This window comes from Carassius carassius, chromosome 31, assembly GCF_963082965.1.
Source record: "Carassius carassius chromosome 31, fCarCar2.1, whole genome shotgun sequence".
NCBI lineage: Eukaryota > Metazoa > Chordata > Actinopteri > Cypriniformes > Cyprinidae > Carassius > Carassius carassius.
The window spans coordinates 4,396,577-4,414,087 of record NC_081785.1 but is presented as its reverse complement, the minus strand read 5'-3'; the positions used below and the strand labels follow the sequence as shown (position 1 = coordinate 4,414,087).

Below are 17,511 nucleotides of genomic sequence, written 5' to 3'. Positions count from 1 at the left end.
TGTACAATTATCTGAAAATGAAATTGAGTGAACAACAACAACAACTCTGTTCTGAGATAAATAAAACAATAATACATGATCATTTATAAGTTTAATTACTACACTAACGAAAACAACAAAATTATTTCATCCATTCGACAATTGATTTATACATCCTGTTTTTATAGTCGTAAACACGCTCGCCATTGGACGAGTGACGATGGGGAACTGTAGTTCTTTAGTCCACTAAAAACAATGGTACCCTAAACATCGGTGTCACCATAAAAACTACAAACCCCAGAGTGCTAAAAAAGTGCACATAACGCGCCAGTGTCCCTGCCTTTCAGAGAGTAGCATGGCTTAGTAAACTAAAACAGGAGGGGTTTTTTTGGGTTACAAAAATATGAAAACAGGTAAAGCGATTTAATATGCATGAGCCCCCCGTTTTGATTTAATCATATCTGGACTAAACGATAGCCGATGGTCATTTGCAGGATTTGAACGTTTGCTAGCATGATACATCTAGATGTTTATGGAACTGTTTTGTTTTTAGCAATAACTTCAAGCTAACAAACACATCGGCTCACAAAAAAAGAGAGAGTAATTAAAGGTGACAAGTAGTTCAGTAGATTTCCCGGTAGTCTTAGTTTAAAAAAAGACGGAATGCCAGTGCACTCGAGAGAAAAGAAGGAGAGCAACCATGAAGAGATGGAGGTGGATTTCGCAGAGCAAGAAGGGAGCAGCTCAGAAGACGAGGATACAGAGAGCTCTTCTGTCTCTGAAGATGGAGAAAGTTCAGGTGAGAAGCAGGCTTTTGATTTTCTCTGTCTGTGTAACGTTAGATGTGTAGGAACAGATAGATACATGTAAAAATGCATTGCAATTAAACCTGCAATTCAACAAGAACCATGAATACTTGAAAATTGAAATAGAAAATATGCCGAAAAATTGATTCATCCTCATGCCATCAAAAATGTAGATGACTTTGTTTCTTCGCCTGAGCAGATTTGGAGAAATTTAGTATTAGGCCAATTGTTATGGGGTTAGAATTGTTGCATTATTCCAAATAAATAGATTATGATCCACAAATAAATGTAACGAGATTCACAAAAATATATCAAATTCACAAATGAATATAAAGAGTTTCACAAAAAAAATTAAAACTCACAAATAAATAAAATGAGATTTGCAAATAAAAAAAAATATATTTACAAATGTGTTTAATGTCACAAACACAACTCTACCTGGTATTTATTTGTGAACCGCTGTCTGTGCATTTGTAAATCACTGCACGCATTTGTGGATCGGTTCCTGTGCATTTGTGGATTTGAAACACTTCTAGCGTCGACGTGCAGATAAATCCACAAATAAGTGGACTCCACCCACCGTTTACTCAAGCCAATCAAATAACGGCCACATTGAGCTGACCAATCGTAGCACGTTATCGCTTCAACCAATCACGTTTTGGCTTAAATCCGGGGGAACTGCGGGAATAGACACCGAACTTGAGACCAACAACAGACAGTCAGGGCATTTCTCAATACCAAGTTCGCAGAGTCTGGACTTCCGTCCTTCCGAGTTTGGACATGCCAAGTTGGACTCAGAAGAACGAACTCTCGAGGACGGGAGGACGCGAGTCCAGTCATTCTACAAATGGAACGGCAGCGTACTTGATAGCTTCACTCAGCATGCATGTTTTACTTGAATTAACTTCTTTTTTATTTTCAATATATTAAATATATTAGTATTAAAAAACTAATATTTACCTACTCTGATTATTTTCACTTTATATTTATAATGAAATTGAATATAATATTAAACGACTGTCTCTTTTTTATTTTAAAAACTATTAAACAATATGTGGTTCAGGTAACATTAATACTGTGATTATATTTACGTCGTTCAAAATAAATAAAATATGTGGAAACAACTGCCTCTTTTCATTAAGAACAATCTAGCAATAAACCCACTCAGCTACAATTTAAATAATACGGTTGAAAAGTGTAAATCAATTGTAAATAAGTGTAAATCAAAATGGAACAGCTTAGGATTGCCATTGCAATTGCTATTTATCAAGATGCTGAAGAGGAGGCTGTCGAACGGAGGAGACGAATCCTTCAAAGAAAAGCCAGGATGCAGCGGAGGATGGCGAAGAGACGTGCCATATTAGCATGTCTCTCTAGCATTGTACGTTTTTCTAATTATTCTTTCTTCATAAACTGCCCATATACTTATGTGGACTTAGTTAGGTATATCCAAATGAAAAGTCATAATAAAAATTTATTATAATGTATCATATAGGCACCCTATCAACAGACTACAAAGTACTATCTCACAAAAAGTTATGTAAACTATTGCAGGGATGTAATGAGACAACATTAGATTTTTCAGTATACCAAATAAACTGACAAGTACAATAGGTTTGACAGTTGATAACATTTAAATTAACTAGCTTACACTTCACACACCTTTTATTTGTCTTTGTGGTGCTCAAATAAGTTTATAGTTTATCATCTTTATATAGCTAGGTGCACATCATATTACTGCATTAACACAAACAGGACAATTTAATATCTATAATAATCATATAGGCTACAACTTTTAGACTCTGGGATGAATGTTGTGCTAGAGCTTATCAATAAATGAATGAAACCGAAATAGAGTATAAAGAAATACTTCACGAAAAGAGCAAATGTTAGAGGGAGATTTAATTATGGCAGATTTTAGTAAATTTTAGACAAAATCCTTAAAACAACTGAGTATATAGCTTATATTAAATCCAAAAATATAATAAATACAATGCAACGACAGTACATATAGTAACAACTTTTTAAAAGCAATACATATAACAAATACATAATACAACAAAAGTAAAAACATTCTTAATATATTATCTATATATTTTAACAGGAACAAAGTCCCACTCGCAGGTATTCACAGATCAATGACCAGGTACCAATCCTGGTCAAGTTTTTTTCTGGAGAGGATTTAAAGCCAGCTTTCAGGCTCTCCAGGAACAGCATCAACATGCTGGTACAGATGCTGCCCCGTCAAAAAGCCCATGGATGGAGCCGTGAAATTGAAGTACTTGTTACGGTTTATTGGCTTGCCTGTTGAGCATCCTACAGGGTCACATCAGATGACTTCAGCATGCCACTTTCAACAGTTTGTAGGACTGTTCACAATGTTGTGGAGGAGATGATGACCATCCTCCACAAAATTATTCATTTTCCAAAAGCAGAGGAAATGGATGAGGTGGGGGGCCTTGCTGGCCATGAGGCATTCCGCTGTGCTGCTGGTGCCACATCAGGATTGTTCCTCCTGCAATGCCACAAAAAAGATGCTACATAAATAGAAAGATCTTCCCTTCCATCATTCTACAGGGCACCTGTGATGCTAAAGGCATATTTATAGATGTGTATATTGGCAATCCAGGCTCTGTACAGGATGCCCTTGTGCTGCGCAGATCACCAATGTACCAGCAGGCTTTGTATTCACCAGCTGGATACTATCTTTTGGGAGATGGGGGATACCCTTGCTTGCAGCATCCTATTGCAATCATGACCCCATACCGCCAGCCTGTCGCAAGTAAGAACACTTTTTTATGTCAGACAGACAGACACACACACACGATAAACCAAATTTTTACTGTTATGAATTTGCAATACACTACACATTTTCTACACGATTTTTGATTAACAGGCCAAGTTGAAGCCCGATACAACAGGCATTATGCACAAGCACGGAACATCATCGAGCGCACTTTTGGGATGTTAAAAACTCACTGGCGTGCAATTTTCTTGCGGGCCCTAGAGATCAGGCCACTGTTCGCCCCAAAGGTGATTGGTGCCTGTTGTATCCTCCACAACATCTGTGTGATGGGAGGTGATCTCTTGGAGGAGGAGGAGGAAAGCCAAGGACAAGAAGACAGCGAGGATGGTGAGAATGCAGCAGTGGGTGAGAGGGACCTATCAGGGAACCATCTCCGAGGACGTCTGGCTGCTCAGCTTTCTTCTCCCGTGGAACTGCCTGGGTGTCTAACTGAACAGTACTACATCTAGACAGTAAACCTTTCCAGATGTTGTCATGTTCATTAAAAGAGCAACATAAACAGTTGAAATAGCTATGACATTAATTAGAAAGATAGGTATGAATAAATGTGCAAGTAGATGGGTATAGATACATTTATACGTTTTCTTAATGTTGGTATGTTCTTCTTGAGATTTAACTGCATGATTGTAAATAATTGTATACCACTATAGACATTGGATATTACATTATTTTATATTATTTGTGTTTTTGTTGTAAATATAAAGAATACACTGTTGCTATAACAATGATTTGCCAGGGTTGAAATTGAAACATTCATTTTTATTTTTTTTTATTCAAATAATCTATATAAAATCATTTATCATTAAATACAACATTAATTTAGAATTTATTAAGTTTTTCTAAAAGAGAAATATGTCTCTGCTCTGGCTGTTGCTGCCCTCTCTCTCTCCTCTTCTCTCGCCAATGCTTCTCTCTCCCTCTCCTCTTCCCTCTCTGCCTGTTCTTTTAGAAACTAAAGAAGAGCCTGGCTGTCCCGTCGCCTCTTTCTTGACTGCTGGCTACTCCTGGCTTCCACAGAAGGGGCTGAACCTGGTGTGCTGACTGAGCCACCTGTAGTGGCAGTGGGTTTGATGCAACAACTCGAGTGCTGCCCCTGGAGTGCAGCATCCATTGCAGTGTACCACTGCCAGGTGGCAGCAGTCACACTACCGGCCTCTACCCCTTTTCCTGTGGGTGGGTCCCTAAGCTCCTGAAATAAAGCAAAATGCTGTCATGTTCTCACCTCACGTTGTTCCACACTTTTAGACATTTTTTATTTTTGCTCTACACAGAGGAAGATATTCTTAAGAATTTTTGTAACCTAACAGTTTGAGGCACCAAAAAATTACACATGTCAGTGGTGCCCCAGAACTCTTAGGTTACAAATATTCTTCCTTTGTGTAAAGCAAAAAAAAAAAAAAAAAGAATAAATAAATAAATAGTGTATACAGGTGTGAAACAACTTAAAATTGTAGGTGAATGGCAGAATGTTCATTTTGGGGTGAACTATTCTTTTTACAGTCTCAGAGTAAACAATGTAAACGGAGTAAACTACATTTTACAAAATAAAATGTAAGGGCCAATGCATCTATGTTAGGTTTCAAATATGACCGGAAAGTCTTTACACACATCTTGGTAAGCCTCTTTCAGTAACAGAAAGTAGAGAAACAGGCAGATTACCTTGTATTTATCTTTTAGGTTATTCAATTTTTTCTTTGCCTGTTTGGCAGTTATGGCCAAACCAGAAGTGGAACAAAATGCCTATAGGCAAAACAAACCCATAAAGATTTACATGATTCCACTTCAATAACGTATTCATTCTTATGGATGAAGACTGTCCAAATCTAGCTCCAAACCTTCAGACATGCAGGGAATTATACAAGCACTCAAAATGAATACTCACTCCCATCAACTTTTGGAGGAATTGCGCCTCCCGGTGAAAAGCCTTTCGTTGGCCGCCCGCCACTCTATCAAGGCCCGAGTTTCCTCAGCAGTCCCTTGATAAAAAATAATGCTTAATTTAAGTTGATGAAAAATAATACAATTATAAAAGAATTTGTAAAAAAAATGTAAATAAAGACAAGCAAACTATTTGGTTAAAATGACAAGAGCACTCTAAAATAAGGTTTGCATTTGATATAAGTATCGTTAGGCAAACGTTAGTTAGGAAACTTTTCCCTCAGGCAAAACAATTGCCCATTAGATATACCCAAAGCAAAATATATCAAATGTTTATCCACTACAGAATCAACACAGGCAGCCCCATATTTTACAAAATGTTACAGGGCCTAGCTACTTTTTAGGAGGACTTGCCGAGGGTTAGGCTACTTTTCAACTCGTAACGAAATCGTCTGAGCAAATTTTCAAATAGTTCCTTAAAATTCGACGGTAGCTTTGAAGTTTAAACAACATTCTGGCATCAAAGCTCTTAGAACTACGTTACATTTTGTGATAAAACAACAATAGTATTTCGAAATGTATAACTTACAGTTGTGAGTTTTCTCCTCCGCCATTGATGCTAACCTGGTTCGAGCTGAATTCTGGGTTATGGCCCGTATCAAGTCCGCACAAGTCACCTCTCCATGCATCCTCGGTAAAAGGAGCGGAGCAAGAACACATCCGGGGATTTGAACTGGACTTGGCTAGATGTGAACTTTGAAAAGGGAAACAGTACTTGGGCAGCGACTGATGACATTTCACAAGTCCACAAGTAACGTTACAGACAAGTACGCACAACATGGCCGATCAGGCAAGACGCCCCCCCGGATTTAAGCCAAAACGTGATTGGTTGAAGCGATAACGTGCTACGATTGGTCAGCTCAATGTGGCCGTTATTTGATTGGCTTGAGTAAACGGTGGGTGGAGTCCACTTATTTGTGGATTTATCTGCACGTCGACGCTAGAAGTGTTTCAAATCCACAAATGCACAGGAACCGATCCACAAATGCGTGCAGTGATTTACAAATGCACAGACAGCGGTTCACAAATAAATACCAGGTAGAGTTGTGTTTGTGACATTAAACACATTTGTAAATATATTTTTTTTTATTTGCAAATCTCATTTTATTTATTTGTGAGTTTTATATTTTTTTGTGAAACTCTGTACATTTATTTGTGAATTTGATATATTTTTGTGAATCTTGTTACATTTATTTGTGGATCATAATCTATTTATTTGGAATAAAGCAACAATTCTAACCCCATAAATTGTTCACTATTGGATCCTCTGCAGTGAATGGGTGACATCAGAATGAGAGGAAACATCACAAGTAATCCGCACGACTCCAGCCCATCAATATATATATCCCATCAATATATATATAGCCCATCAAGATATTAATCTTGTGAAGTGAAAAGCTTTATATATATATATATATATATATATATATACATACACACACACACACACACACACACACACGCATATATATATTAAACAGTCCTTTCTGGTCAAAATATAAAAACAAAGCAATAATCCATTAGTAATTAATTTTTCTCTTCTGATTCAGACAAGATTACACGCAACGGTTTGAATTAAAAAAAATTCCTAATGATGGAGCCTTTTGCTTAACAATATGTTAGACATATGGATTACTTGTGAATTATTCTGATGTTTTTTTACGTGCTGTTTGGACTCTCATTCTGACGGCACCCATTCACTGCAAAGGTTACATTGGTGAGCAAGGGATGCAATGCTAAATTTTTCCAAATACGTTCGTTCAGATGAAGAACCAAACTCATCTACATCTTAAATGTCCTTTGAACTTTTAGGGCCATGCAGCCTAATGGCACTTCGATGTTCAGCAATCCACATTTTGTGTTGTCTGCTGGTTTTTCCCACATAACAGAGAGCACATGGGAAACGCAGCATATAAATAACAATAGAGGTCTTACGAGAAATCGTTGTTTACAATAGTTGGGCAAAGAAAGAATCAATCTTTTTATTTCAGAAATGGACGATGAGGATTGTGAAAGGAGAAGGATGGAATGCTTAGACGAAATGACTAACCTAGAAAAACAGTTCACTGACCTCAAAGACCAGTATGTACCATCCTCTTGTTTGTATTTAATCCATGCATGAATTCATGTTATTTACAAGTGCATAATTTTTTTTTTTTTTTTCATTGGTCACTAAGTGTGCATGCTTTCCTTAGGTTATATAAAGAGAGACTGAGTCAAGTTGATGCCAAACTTCAGGAAGTGATGTCGGGAAAGGCACAAGAGTACCTGGAACCCCTTGCAAATCTTCAGGAGAACATGCAGATTAGAACTAAAGTTGCAGGTTGGTCTTCTGTCCAAACTGAACATAGGAGTATTTTTCTTTGAAACTGTGCATTTTGGTGCATTATGTCATTGTTGAAACAATACATTCATGCATAGGTATCTACAGAGAATTGTGCTTGGAATCGGTGAAGAATAAATATGACTGTGAGACCCAAGCAGCGTTCCAGCACTGGGAGGTGTGCTTTACAGATGTAATCCGCTATTACCTAAACATCGGTGCATGTCTGAAATGTCTTGCTAAATCATCATAACAGAGCCATACAGGATTATTTATATTGTTTGAGCTAACAGCACTAAAAGTCTGCCAGCTACCACACTAAAAGCATGCATCTATTTAAACAAACTTTCAAAATAAAATACAATTCTAATTTGGTTCATTTGATCTCTTCTAGAGTGAAAAACTGTTATTATTTGATACGGTTCAAAGTGAACTAGAGGAGAAGATCAGACGCTTGGAGGAAGACCGTCACAGCATAGATATTACCTCGGGTACTGGAATTGTGAATACAGTCACAAATAATATCGTTTTTTGGTGTTACTTATACAATCTTTGTCATATTTCCCTTACAGAGCTCTGGAACGATGAGTTACAATCAAGAAAAAATAAGAAGAAAGATCCCTTCAGTCCAGAGAAAAAGAAAAAGCCTGTTGTTGTGTCAGATATCCTTAACTACAACCAGCCGTACACTCCTATAATCAAAAATGTTTTTGGAATTTGCTGGAAAAGTGTATAATTTGTGAGTTTCTTAACATGTGCACGTCCATATATAGTTTACATGCTGCAAGACCTGGATATACTGGAAGACTGGACTGCTATCAGAAAGGTTAGACTGTCAAAAACATAACACTTTTTATATGAAACCATATTTGAGAAGCAAATTATGTATTTTGTTAATATCTTGTAGGCCATGGCAACATTAGGACCTCACAGAGTAAAGACTGATGGTAAGAGCATATCTACTGCACAACAGTTTAAAAGTTTGTGGACATAGTAAAAAAAAGACATCTGTTGTAGAATTTCCCTTTTAGTATAGTGACTTTGAACAAATACGTCTAAGTCCCTTTTGCTCTGGGCAGCTTCCTGGAGTTTTGGTGCATAATGACTCCATCTAACTCCTAAGTGGTTACCTATTAACACATTCCAGTTAAATATAGACACATCATGTTTGTTATATGCGGTTATATTGGCTTATGCTATAGGTGCTTTACATTACTTGCGTTACATTACTAACAGCAGAACTTGTGTCATTTGTTGTAGTTTCTGCAAAGAGTGACAAACACCAGCACAATGCCCGCTCAGAAGACGGACGCTTGTTTTACGACGGGGAATGGTACAGCCGTGGACAAGCCATATGTATCGACAAGAAAGACGAGTATCCTACGAGGTGAGGAATCCAGAATGGCTCATATTGATTATTTTGCAGCACTTTTGTGAGTTCTTTTTCTCCTGTCTTCTGTTTCAAACAGCGCTGTAATAACTACAATCAATCACGATGAAGTCTGGTTTAAGCGAGTCGATGGGAGCAAGTCAAAACTCTACATTTCACAGCTTCAGAAAGGCAAATACACCATCAAATATGCCTGATCTACCTGAGATCTGATCAGATGTCGGGATGCCAGTCTGACATGTTTAAACAGTGCCATTTTATGTACAGTATATCATGATATAAACACCTTTTTGATGTTTAAAAACAGATATGTTGGTGTATTGTCTGTCATTTGAAATGTAAGGAAAGTTTATTTTATTGTATATTCAGTGCAATGCAATTAGTAAGATTAGACAAAAATGTAGTGTAATTACTACCATGAAATGTGGGACTTTTGTATTTTTATGACTGGCTTCATTACTCATTTTAGTTCAACTCAGTGGTATTTGAACCCAATTCTAATGTGTAGTTCATTTGTGATGCCATGTCTGGCTCCCAAATGGTTTTCTACTTTTTTTGTTTACATATCTGCCTCATCACTGTCTTCAGATACAAATGATATGCCACAATTTGCATTTTGCTTGTGAGGCATCTTATATGAAATAAAGATATTTGACATTTTTAGGAGTGAGTGAGAAGCTCTTCAAACAGCTGTTTACTGTTCAAGATGTGATCTTGCTGCTCTTTTTACAGTCTAAACAAGCCATACATGTGGTGAATTCTTTCTATAATTCACTGTAATGTGCTTTGGTTCAGTGTTGTCATGTAAGGTTACAGCACCACCCTTTGGTTTCTTTGTTGTACTGTTCCTGTTGTTTTTTTAATGCCTTTTTTTCTTGATTTATCCATATTTTTGAAAATTCTGTTGAATGTTTTTTTTTTTCAGTTATGAATTACATTGAACAGACTTTCAAAATACAGCATTTTGATATCATAAAGCCTTGTTGTCCTTTATGAGTGACAAAATTCCATATGTCTAATTAGAATAGAAATATCATGGGTTTAAAAAAAAGCTTTCATCTTTTCTAAACTAATTTAGTTAGTGGAACGATAGTATTATCATTTACTAATGTTTGCCAGAGAATTAAAAAATTGTTCACCCCAAAATGAAAATGTAGTCACCCTCTGGCCATCCAAGGTGGAGATGTGTTTGTTTCTTCATCAGAACAGATTCGGACAAATTTTGCATTCCATCAATTGCGAACCAAAGGGGTCCCCTGCAGTGAATGGGTGCCGTCAGAAAGAGAGTCCAAACAGCTGATAAAATCCACAATAAATAAAACTAACATTATTTAAAACAAATTTTTTAAATCATTGATATGTCCTGAGTTGTGTTCTTATGCACCATGTTGTTTTCTACTATTTGCTAGTTTTATTATCAATAATCACTATTATACGAACTGTAGGTTTACTTATATATTTATTTACTTATTTTCATCCTGAAGGGAACATTCAGATACATTCAGTTTGATGATGCTGTAATTTTAATACAATGCAATAATTTTCCTGTGGCTAAATGTTGCAACATAAATAACTAAATGTAGAAAATTGAGAAGCAAGAAAATGTATTTTACAAATGCTGCATTAGAGTAAAAGCCACTCATGACTGCTTTTGGGTACTATCTTATAATTCTGAATGTAAAATTCAGATGCTTGATATTAACACATTTCCAATAATGTGCATACATTAATTCACAGAGAGAAACACTAGGTTAAAGGGATAGTTCACCCAAAAATGAAAAAATTGGTTACCCACATTCTTTAAAATATCTGCTTTTGTGTGCAGCAGAAATGGGTTTGGAAAGAGTTTGGAACAACTTGGGTGAGTAAATGATAAAAACATTTGTAATTTTTGGATAAACTATCCCTTTAAACAGACAACCAAAGATTACATTCAAGTGTGTAATTAATAGATGGACACATAGACATGACCACGAAGAAAAAACTGCATGAAAATACATAGTCCTTCACTAAAATGCACTTTTATGGTCAGAAAACATGCAGCATGTATATGTGTGTAAAAGCAAATGTACTGCATTAAAACTGAATTTTGTGTTGCAAATAAATATCCACTGTCATTCATTTCATGGACAGTTTTCAACAAAGACTTATGTGCAGCCTTTGTTTCAATAAATATCACAGCAAATATTCTTTAACGGAAGTTTTGAGATCACAGTTCAATCAAAATCATGTTAAACAGATAAAACCTCATTGATGCCCAAGCTAATGTTCTTATCAAATAATAACAGACATGAAAAAGGGAACAAAGGTGTGTTCTAACTCTAATGCTTTAAAATAAATGAATCAATAGATGCTAAGCAATAGCACATACTTTAAGGGTAGAGGACGTATAATATGTTCTCTCTAAAGGACAGACCTTCTATAAACACGTGACATTAGTATACATGAATATACAATAAACCAACCATCCTCCAGTGTAAATGTCCTCATAAAGCTGAGTCTGTGTTATACTTCGGTTTATAAAATCTTTGCAAAAGAAAGAGTGATGCAAGGTCCATAAAGTGCGGTCTGTACTGTAACATGATGAACAGCAGGGCTAAGGTTTCTGAGCCGTCGTTCTACTATGTTGTGAAGCAGTCTTGACCATTTTTTCATTCCCGTCTTGCCATTTCCAAAAGCAGTCCCAGCTGAAACCTCTCTACGGTAAGCCCAATGCAGAGGACAGGTGCAGCAAGCCTCTGACTGCTCACGCAAATTTCTTCTTGGTTGCAGTGAAACGCTCCATGTACTGAAGAAAACAAGATTGAAGCAAGTCATTATATGACTATGCAAGAAAGAAAAAGAGTTAAAAAAAAAGAGAGTAAACAATGTAGATTGGCATTAGATTCCTAAGTCAATGCTATGGGTCACACATTTGGAAAATGTAAGATTTTTTGTTTTTGAAATGTGATCTTGCTCACCACAGCTGCATTTGTTTCATTAACAAATACAGAAAAACCAGTAATATTGTGAAATACTTTTACAATTTAAAATAGCTGTTTTCTATTGTTAAAATCTAAAATGTAATTTATTCCTGTGATGCAAAGCAGTCTTCAGTGTCACATGATCTTTCAGAAATCATTCTATTATGTTAATTTGGTGCTCAAGAAACATTTCTTTTAATTATCAGTGTGTTGAAAACATTTTTCTGCTTAATATTTTGTGGAAACTGTGATAGACTACGATTTTAAAAATTAAAAATTAAACCGGTACTTATAACATGATTGTCATAAAATCTTTAATGTGGAAAATCAAACTCTTAAAGCTTCCAATTGATGCCAATGAAAATAAGCAGAATTGATTTTGAAAAGAGGATATAAATAGATTTAACTAGGTTATAAGATTGAAATTTCACTCATATGCAAGTCAAATAAGAGAGGAGGTTTTGAATTTGATATTTGTATAACCACTTGGCCCTGTTTACACTTGGAAGTAAATCTGTTTTAACTGGGTTCGAAATGTTTTGAGATTAAATCAAACTACATTCAGAATCAACAACACACAAAACTACATCACATCAGCAAGTGTAAACACTAATTCGTCTTAAAAATAACTGACAATTACGCTTGAAACACTAAAATGTTCTTATATTAATACAAGATTATATTTGGGGAAATTATATTTGAGGGTTTTTTGTTTTCTTTTTTAATCCCAGGTGTAAATGAGACAAGTGCGATACAAGAATAAATCCGAGTTGGACTGAAGTGAATTTCTCAATGCAGAGCTAGTATTATCTCTTCCTGGATTTTATCTCTTCCTGCTTCTAGATTTTGGGGGACTTGACTTTGTTTCAAAACAAATCATTAGACCAGTTCTGTTTTACATTCAAACTTAAACCGAGGTATTTTCCATCTTGGAAAAACATGGGATTTTTATAGAAGAGGATGAGACACAAAACTGAGTGTTAAGACTGGACATGGAATATAACCTGAAAAACTAAACTTGTTTTTCTTATGTCTTCTTATAAAAGACATAAGATTTAAAGCTATAATTGTAGGCTAAACTGACTCAAACTTACCTTGTTATATCCTTCTAGGTCACGCATCTTTTTAACTTCAAACAAGTTGCCCTCCACAGACAGAAGGGACACCTGGGAGTCTGTGAGGATGGAGACAGGGATAGAGATGAGCTCCAGACAGTTCTCCTCCAGCCGTAAGACCTTCAGTCTGGGAGCACGGGACACCTCTGGAGACACTGTTGAAATCTGAAACACAGCAAAAAAACTCACCCTGACACTCCTTTATCAAGACGTGACATTTCCTAAATGAAATAAACAAAACAAAAAAACTCACCTGGTTTTGATTGAGGTTGATTTCAATGGCTTGCAGTTCGGCCACTTCTGCAGGAACCACCTGGATCTTATTCTTGGACAGGTCCAGGACATCAAGCTGGCGAAGGGTGCCGAGTCCATTGGGAAACTCCTTGAAGTGATTCCCAGAGAGGCTTAGGGTGCGCAAGGACTTCAGCTGACCCACCGATGAAGGAAGCTGCTTCAACTGGTTCCCATTTAAAATAAGAGTCTCCAGCTTCTTGAGTTTCCCGATGTCATTTGGTAGACAGGCTGCACACATTTACATTAACATTAATGGAGTGCTTAAGAGTTCATATAACAGAATACAGGCTGCTCTGCAATAAAATGATTTACCACGTAGACACTACAGTAAGAAATATTTTATAAGCAGCAAATCAGCTGCTTATAAAATCATCAAAAATCTTAATTATTCTAAATTTTTGGAATATTATTTATGCATTATATTTTGAAATTTATATTATGATCGCACATATTTAATTCTACACACACACACACACACATTTATCCCCTTGTCCATCAGATAAATTTGGGATTACCCATTTCACATGCAACGATGTTAGCCAATCACAACAGAGGTAATTTACATACAAAAGTTAATTAGCGAAATGAGCCTATTTAATTCTAAAGAAAAAAAGACTGTGAAAAACAAAACAATATAAAATGATGTATTGATTGCAAAAAAAAAAAAAAAATAAAAGAGTAGAATAATAACACTTACTCAGTTTATTGCTGCTTATGGTGAGACTCTTGAGCTGCTGGAAACCTCCTATAAATTCTGGAAGCACCTCAATTTTATTGTTGGACAGATCAACTGTCCGCAGGTTTCCGGTGAGTTTCTGCAGCTCCTCTGGGAACTACACGAACAAAGACACGTGTGCTGTCAATAATCCAGGAGGACATCGCTGCAAAGTGCATTTGTGTGGTGAATATGATTACGACAAGCCTATTAGCACCTCTGTCAACCCCTTTCCGGTCAGCTGAAAGACTCCAGTCTTCTGAGATGTTTCCAAATGAGCTTTGAGCGCACTGTTCCCCATTTACAGGATCTGGATGCTGCAGATGCTGTCGAATTTGATATCAGGAAATCCACTGGAAGACTAGAATAAAGTTAGATAAAAAACGTTAGCTAGACCCTTAAATTAACCAAGGTTATTGTATAGTAACATTATTTAAAGAGATAGTTCATCCAAAAAGAAAAAAATGCGGTCATTTACTCACCCAAGTTGTTCCAAACCTGTATGATTTTCTTTCTTTTGTTGAACACAAAAGAAGATATTTTGAAAAATGCTGGTAACCAATCAGTAGCTGGTATCCTTTGAAACAACATGAGGATAAGTAAAAAAAAAAATTATTATAATTTTTTTTTTTTGGGTGAACTCTCCCTTTAACTTTTACCATTGTTAGATTAACACAAATACGGTTTCTATAAAATATAATTTTATGTGTTATGAAAATTAGCAGCTTAAACACGCTTTAGCCCTAAGAGATTTATTTGAGTCATTCACTGATCCAAATTATTTATTTCTCATTCACAAATTATTTAGTTAAAAACCTACTTGAACATTTAAGCTAAAATCTTATATTTAAAACGGTTGCTAACATAGTAAATTCATGGTAAATAATACAATCCAGATGGCAATTACGTAATTTCTGAGCTGAATAAACACATATAACATTGAATAAACTTTCAGCGCAAAGTCTAATTAGCAACGAGCTGTCACAAACCTGAACATGCGCGACTAAAAACCACGTTAAACATGATTTCACAGTAACATTTACCTTTGCCAGTTAGCTCGACTAGCTATCTGTAAATCCACAGTTTGAAAATGTGTACAGCAGGAAAAGTTTACAGAATCACGCCGGCGGCTACAGCTAAATAACCTTCATTAAGCGCTTAAAGAGTAAATGTTAATTAAATGTTATCGGATCTAAGGTGGTGATCAAATGATGATCTAAGGAACTTTGTCCATCCCCAGGATGATGTTTGTTTATGTAGAAACAGACATGATTAAGGCTCCTGCATGTAATTGCACCTCCCCTCCGCTAGTCGGCGGTAATAGACAATGTATATTTCGTTTCATGTTCTGTATGTCGCCACTTAGTGGATTGGCTGTGAAAGGGCTTCATTTTACATCACTCATTTACTGCCTGTGACTTCTACATTAAAATTAAATAACTTATAAAAACTCTTATTATTACCACCAGAGTTCCAAATTATCCACTCCAGCTTACATTTTACATCATGCACTGAGTATAAAAAAGACAGCAGTGTTGCAGATTAAATTAAGCTGCCAGACTGTTTTTTATTAGCTACTTTTGGTTGATTTTTTGTTTGATATTTCAAAAAGCAAACTAAAAAAACTAACTATCAAACTTAAACTAAAAGGACTCACAATGGGAAAAAAAACAACAACATGGGATTTGTGCATTATGGCAAATTCAGAATAGCTCGAGTTATGTTCTTTTTGGATGACAGTGGTGGCAAGATGATCTCTTGTAGTAACAATAACTAATATTGTTGACAGACTCTGTTACTATGGTGAATGTTTGAAGTGGCTGCTCAGTGTCGAGTGCCAGAGACCACATCCACATCATGACATATATGTGGTAAAAAATGCAATTGTTGCTATTTAGTTACTTTATCATATAATGACTTTCCACTATAGACTGTATAAGTTTTCCACCCTTGTTTTTATGCAGTCTATGTTTCCACCTTACTTTTCAACGTGGAAGAAAGCCATTTTCTGTGAATGTGCTAAATTTCCGGTTCATTATACACTGTAAGGAAAGAACGAGAAGAATAAAATAGCAGCAAATTGTAAAACTGTTTGCACTACAAACCAGTGTGGTTATAATTTAGAGATTAAATGTTAAAATTATATGGTAAGAAACACCAGTTTGCAATATCAAGCAGCTAAACGAGCTGTTCTTGTGCAACTAAAAAAAAATAGCTGGTAGCGGATGAGACCGGAAGACACAGAAGACACAGACACTTTACATTTACAAATGGCTGCACTCGCTCTTATTGGAAAAATAAAGTGGATACCTTCTCTCTTCTACTGAGGCATTAGTGAACTCTCATTAAAAATGTGTACAAATTGCAAGTATGGATAACTGCAGGCTGGTGAAAGCTTAGGACATGCTGAAAGTTGTATAAAGGGTTTTCTAATTGGTTTAAGGGGTTAGTTTCTGTTGTAGCATTCACCTTTCGGCACGCCGGATTTTACAATGCCCATTACTCCAACCAGCAGCTACCCCGTAACCTAAGGGTTGTCACAGGGATAATTTTATATCTTATTTACCATGAAATGGTTTATAGTAGTACTTTATAAGATACTTATAAACACCTTTTATGCATATAAGATATTAATATGATACTATACTAATATGATAATATACTAATATGCACTGTTGATAAGGTATGAATTCATACAGTCTGTGTATAATTTGCAGTATGCAAGTATAGTACAGCAAAGGCCATCAAACTAACATGGGAATGTTCTCAGAATGTTAACTTTTCAGAATAACTAAAAACTCAAATTTTCTCAAAATGTGGCAAGAAAACATTTATGTATCATTCACGGAACATGGTATCAGATTGTTCAGAGAAAATAAAAAATAATGTGCCCCTAATGTTAGCAAAACCATAAAAGTAAGTGTTCCCTTAACGTGTGCATAACCAAAAAAAAAAAATAATAATAAAATAATTTTTTTTATATCATTTTAAGAACATATTTTATTAGCTGGGCGATGTTTTTTATTGAAGTCTTTATTTAGTTTTTTCCACCAAAACCAATTACTATTTAAACATTTAAGTAAAAAAGTTTGAAATAACCATAATTCAGAAGTTAAGATAACAACATCAAGACATCGGTTTGTTATGGAGAGTGCACAATAAAGATCAGTGATAGATAAGTG

The 17,511-nt window shown here is 35.7% G+C and overlaps 2 protein-coding genes across 2 annotated transcripts; one reads left to right on the top strand and one right to left on the bottom strand.

Annotated features, from left to right (window-relative positions):
• The first annotated feature begins 288 nt into the window (after positions 1 to 288).
• LOC132111379 (breast cancer metastasis-suppressor 1-like protein-A) lies at positions 289 to 9,905 on the top strand. The gene is made up of 10 exons (XM_059518605.1): positions 289 to 778; positions 7,521 to 7,611; positions 7,725 to 7,852; positions 7,951 to 8,030; positions 8,247 to 8,343; positions 8,425 to 8,514; positions 8,614 to 8,678; positions 8,760 to 8,799; positions 9,113 to 9,239; positions 9,322 to 9,905. Exons 1-10 carry the CDS (start codon positions 643 to 645, stop codon positions 9,437 to 9,439), a joined length of 972 nt encoding a protein of 323 aa, XP_059374588.1. The 5' UTR covers positions 289 to 642; the 3' UTR covers positions 9,440 to 9,905.
• A 1,266-nt stretch (positions 9,906 to 11,171) lies between these two features.
• LOC132111374 (leucine-rich repeat-containing protein 57) lies at positions 11,172 to 15,646 on the bottom strand. The gene is made up of 6 exons (XM_059518598.1): positions 15,373 to 15,646; positions 14,547 to 14,690; positions 14,312 to 14,447; positions 13,574 to 13,842; positions 13,300 to 13,485; positions 11,172 to 12,030 (listed from the first exon to the last, which is right to left on the bottom strand). Exons 2-6 carry the CDS (start codon positions 14,628 to 14,630, stop codon positions 11,989 to 11,991), a joined length of 717 nt encoding a protein of 238 aa, XP_059374581.1. The 5' UTR covers positions 14,631 to 14,690; positions 15,373 to 15,646; the 3' UTR covers positions 11,172 to 11,988.
• Positions 15,647 to 17,511: the final 1,865 nt, after the last annotated feature.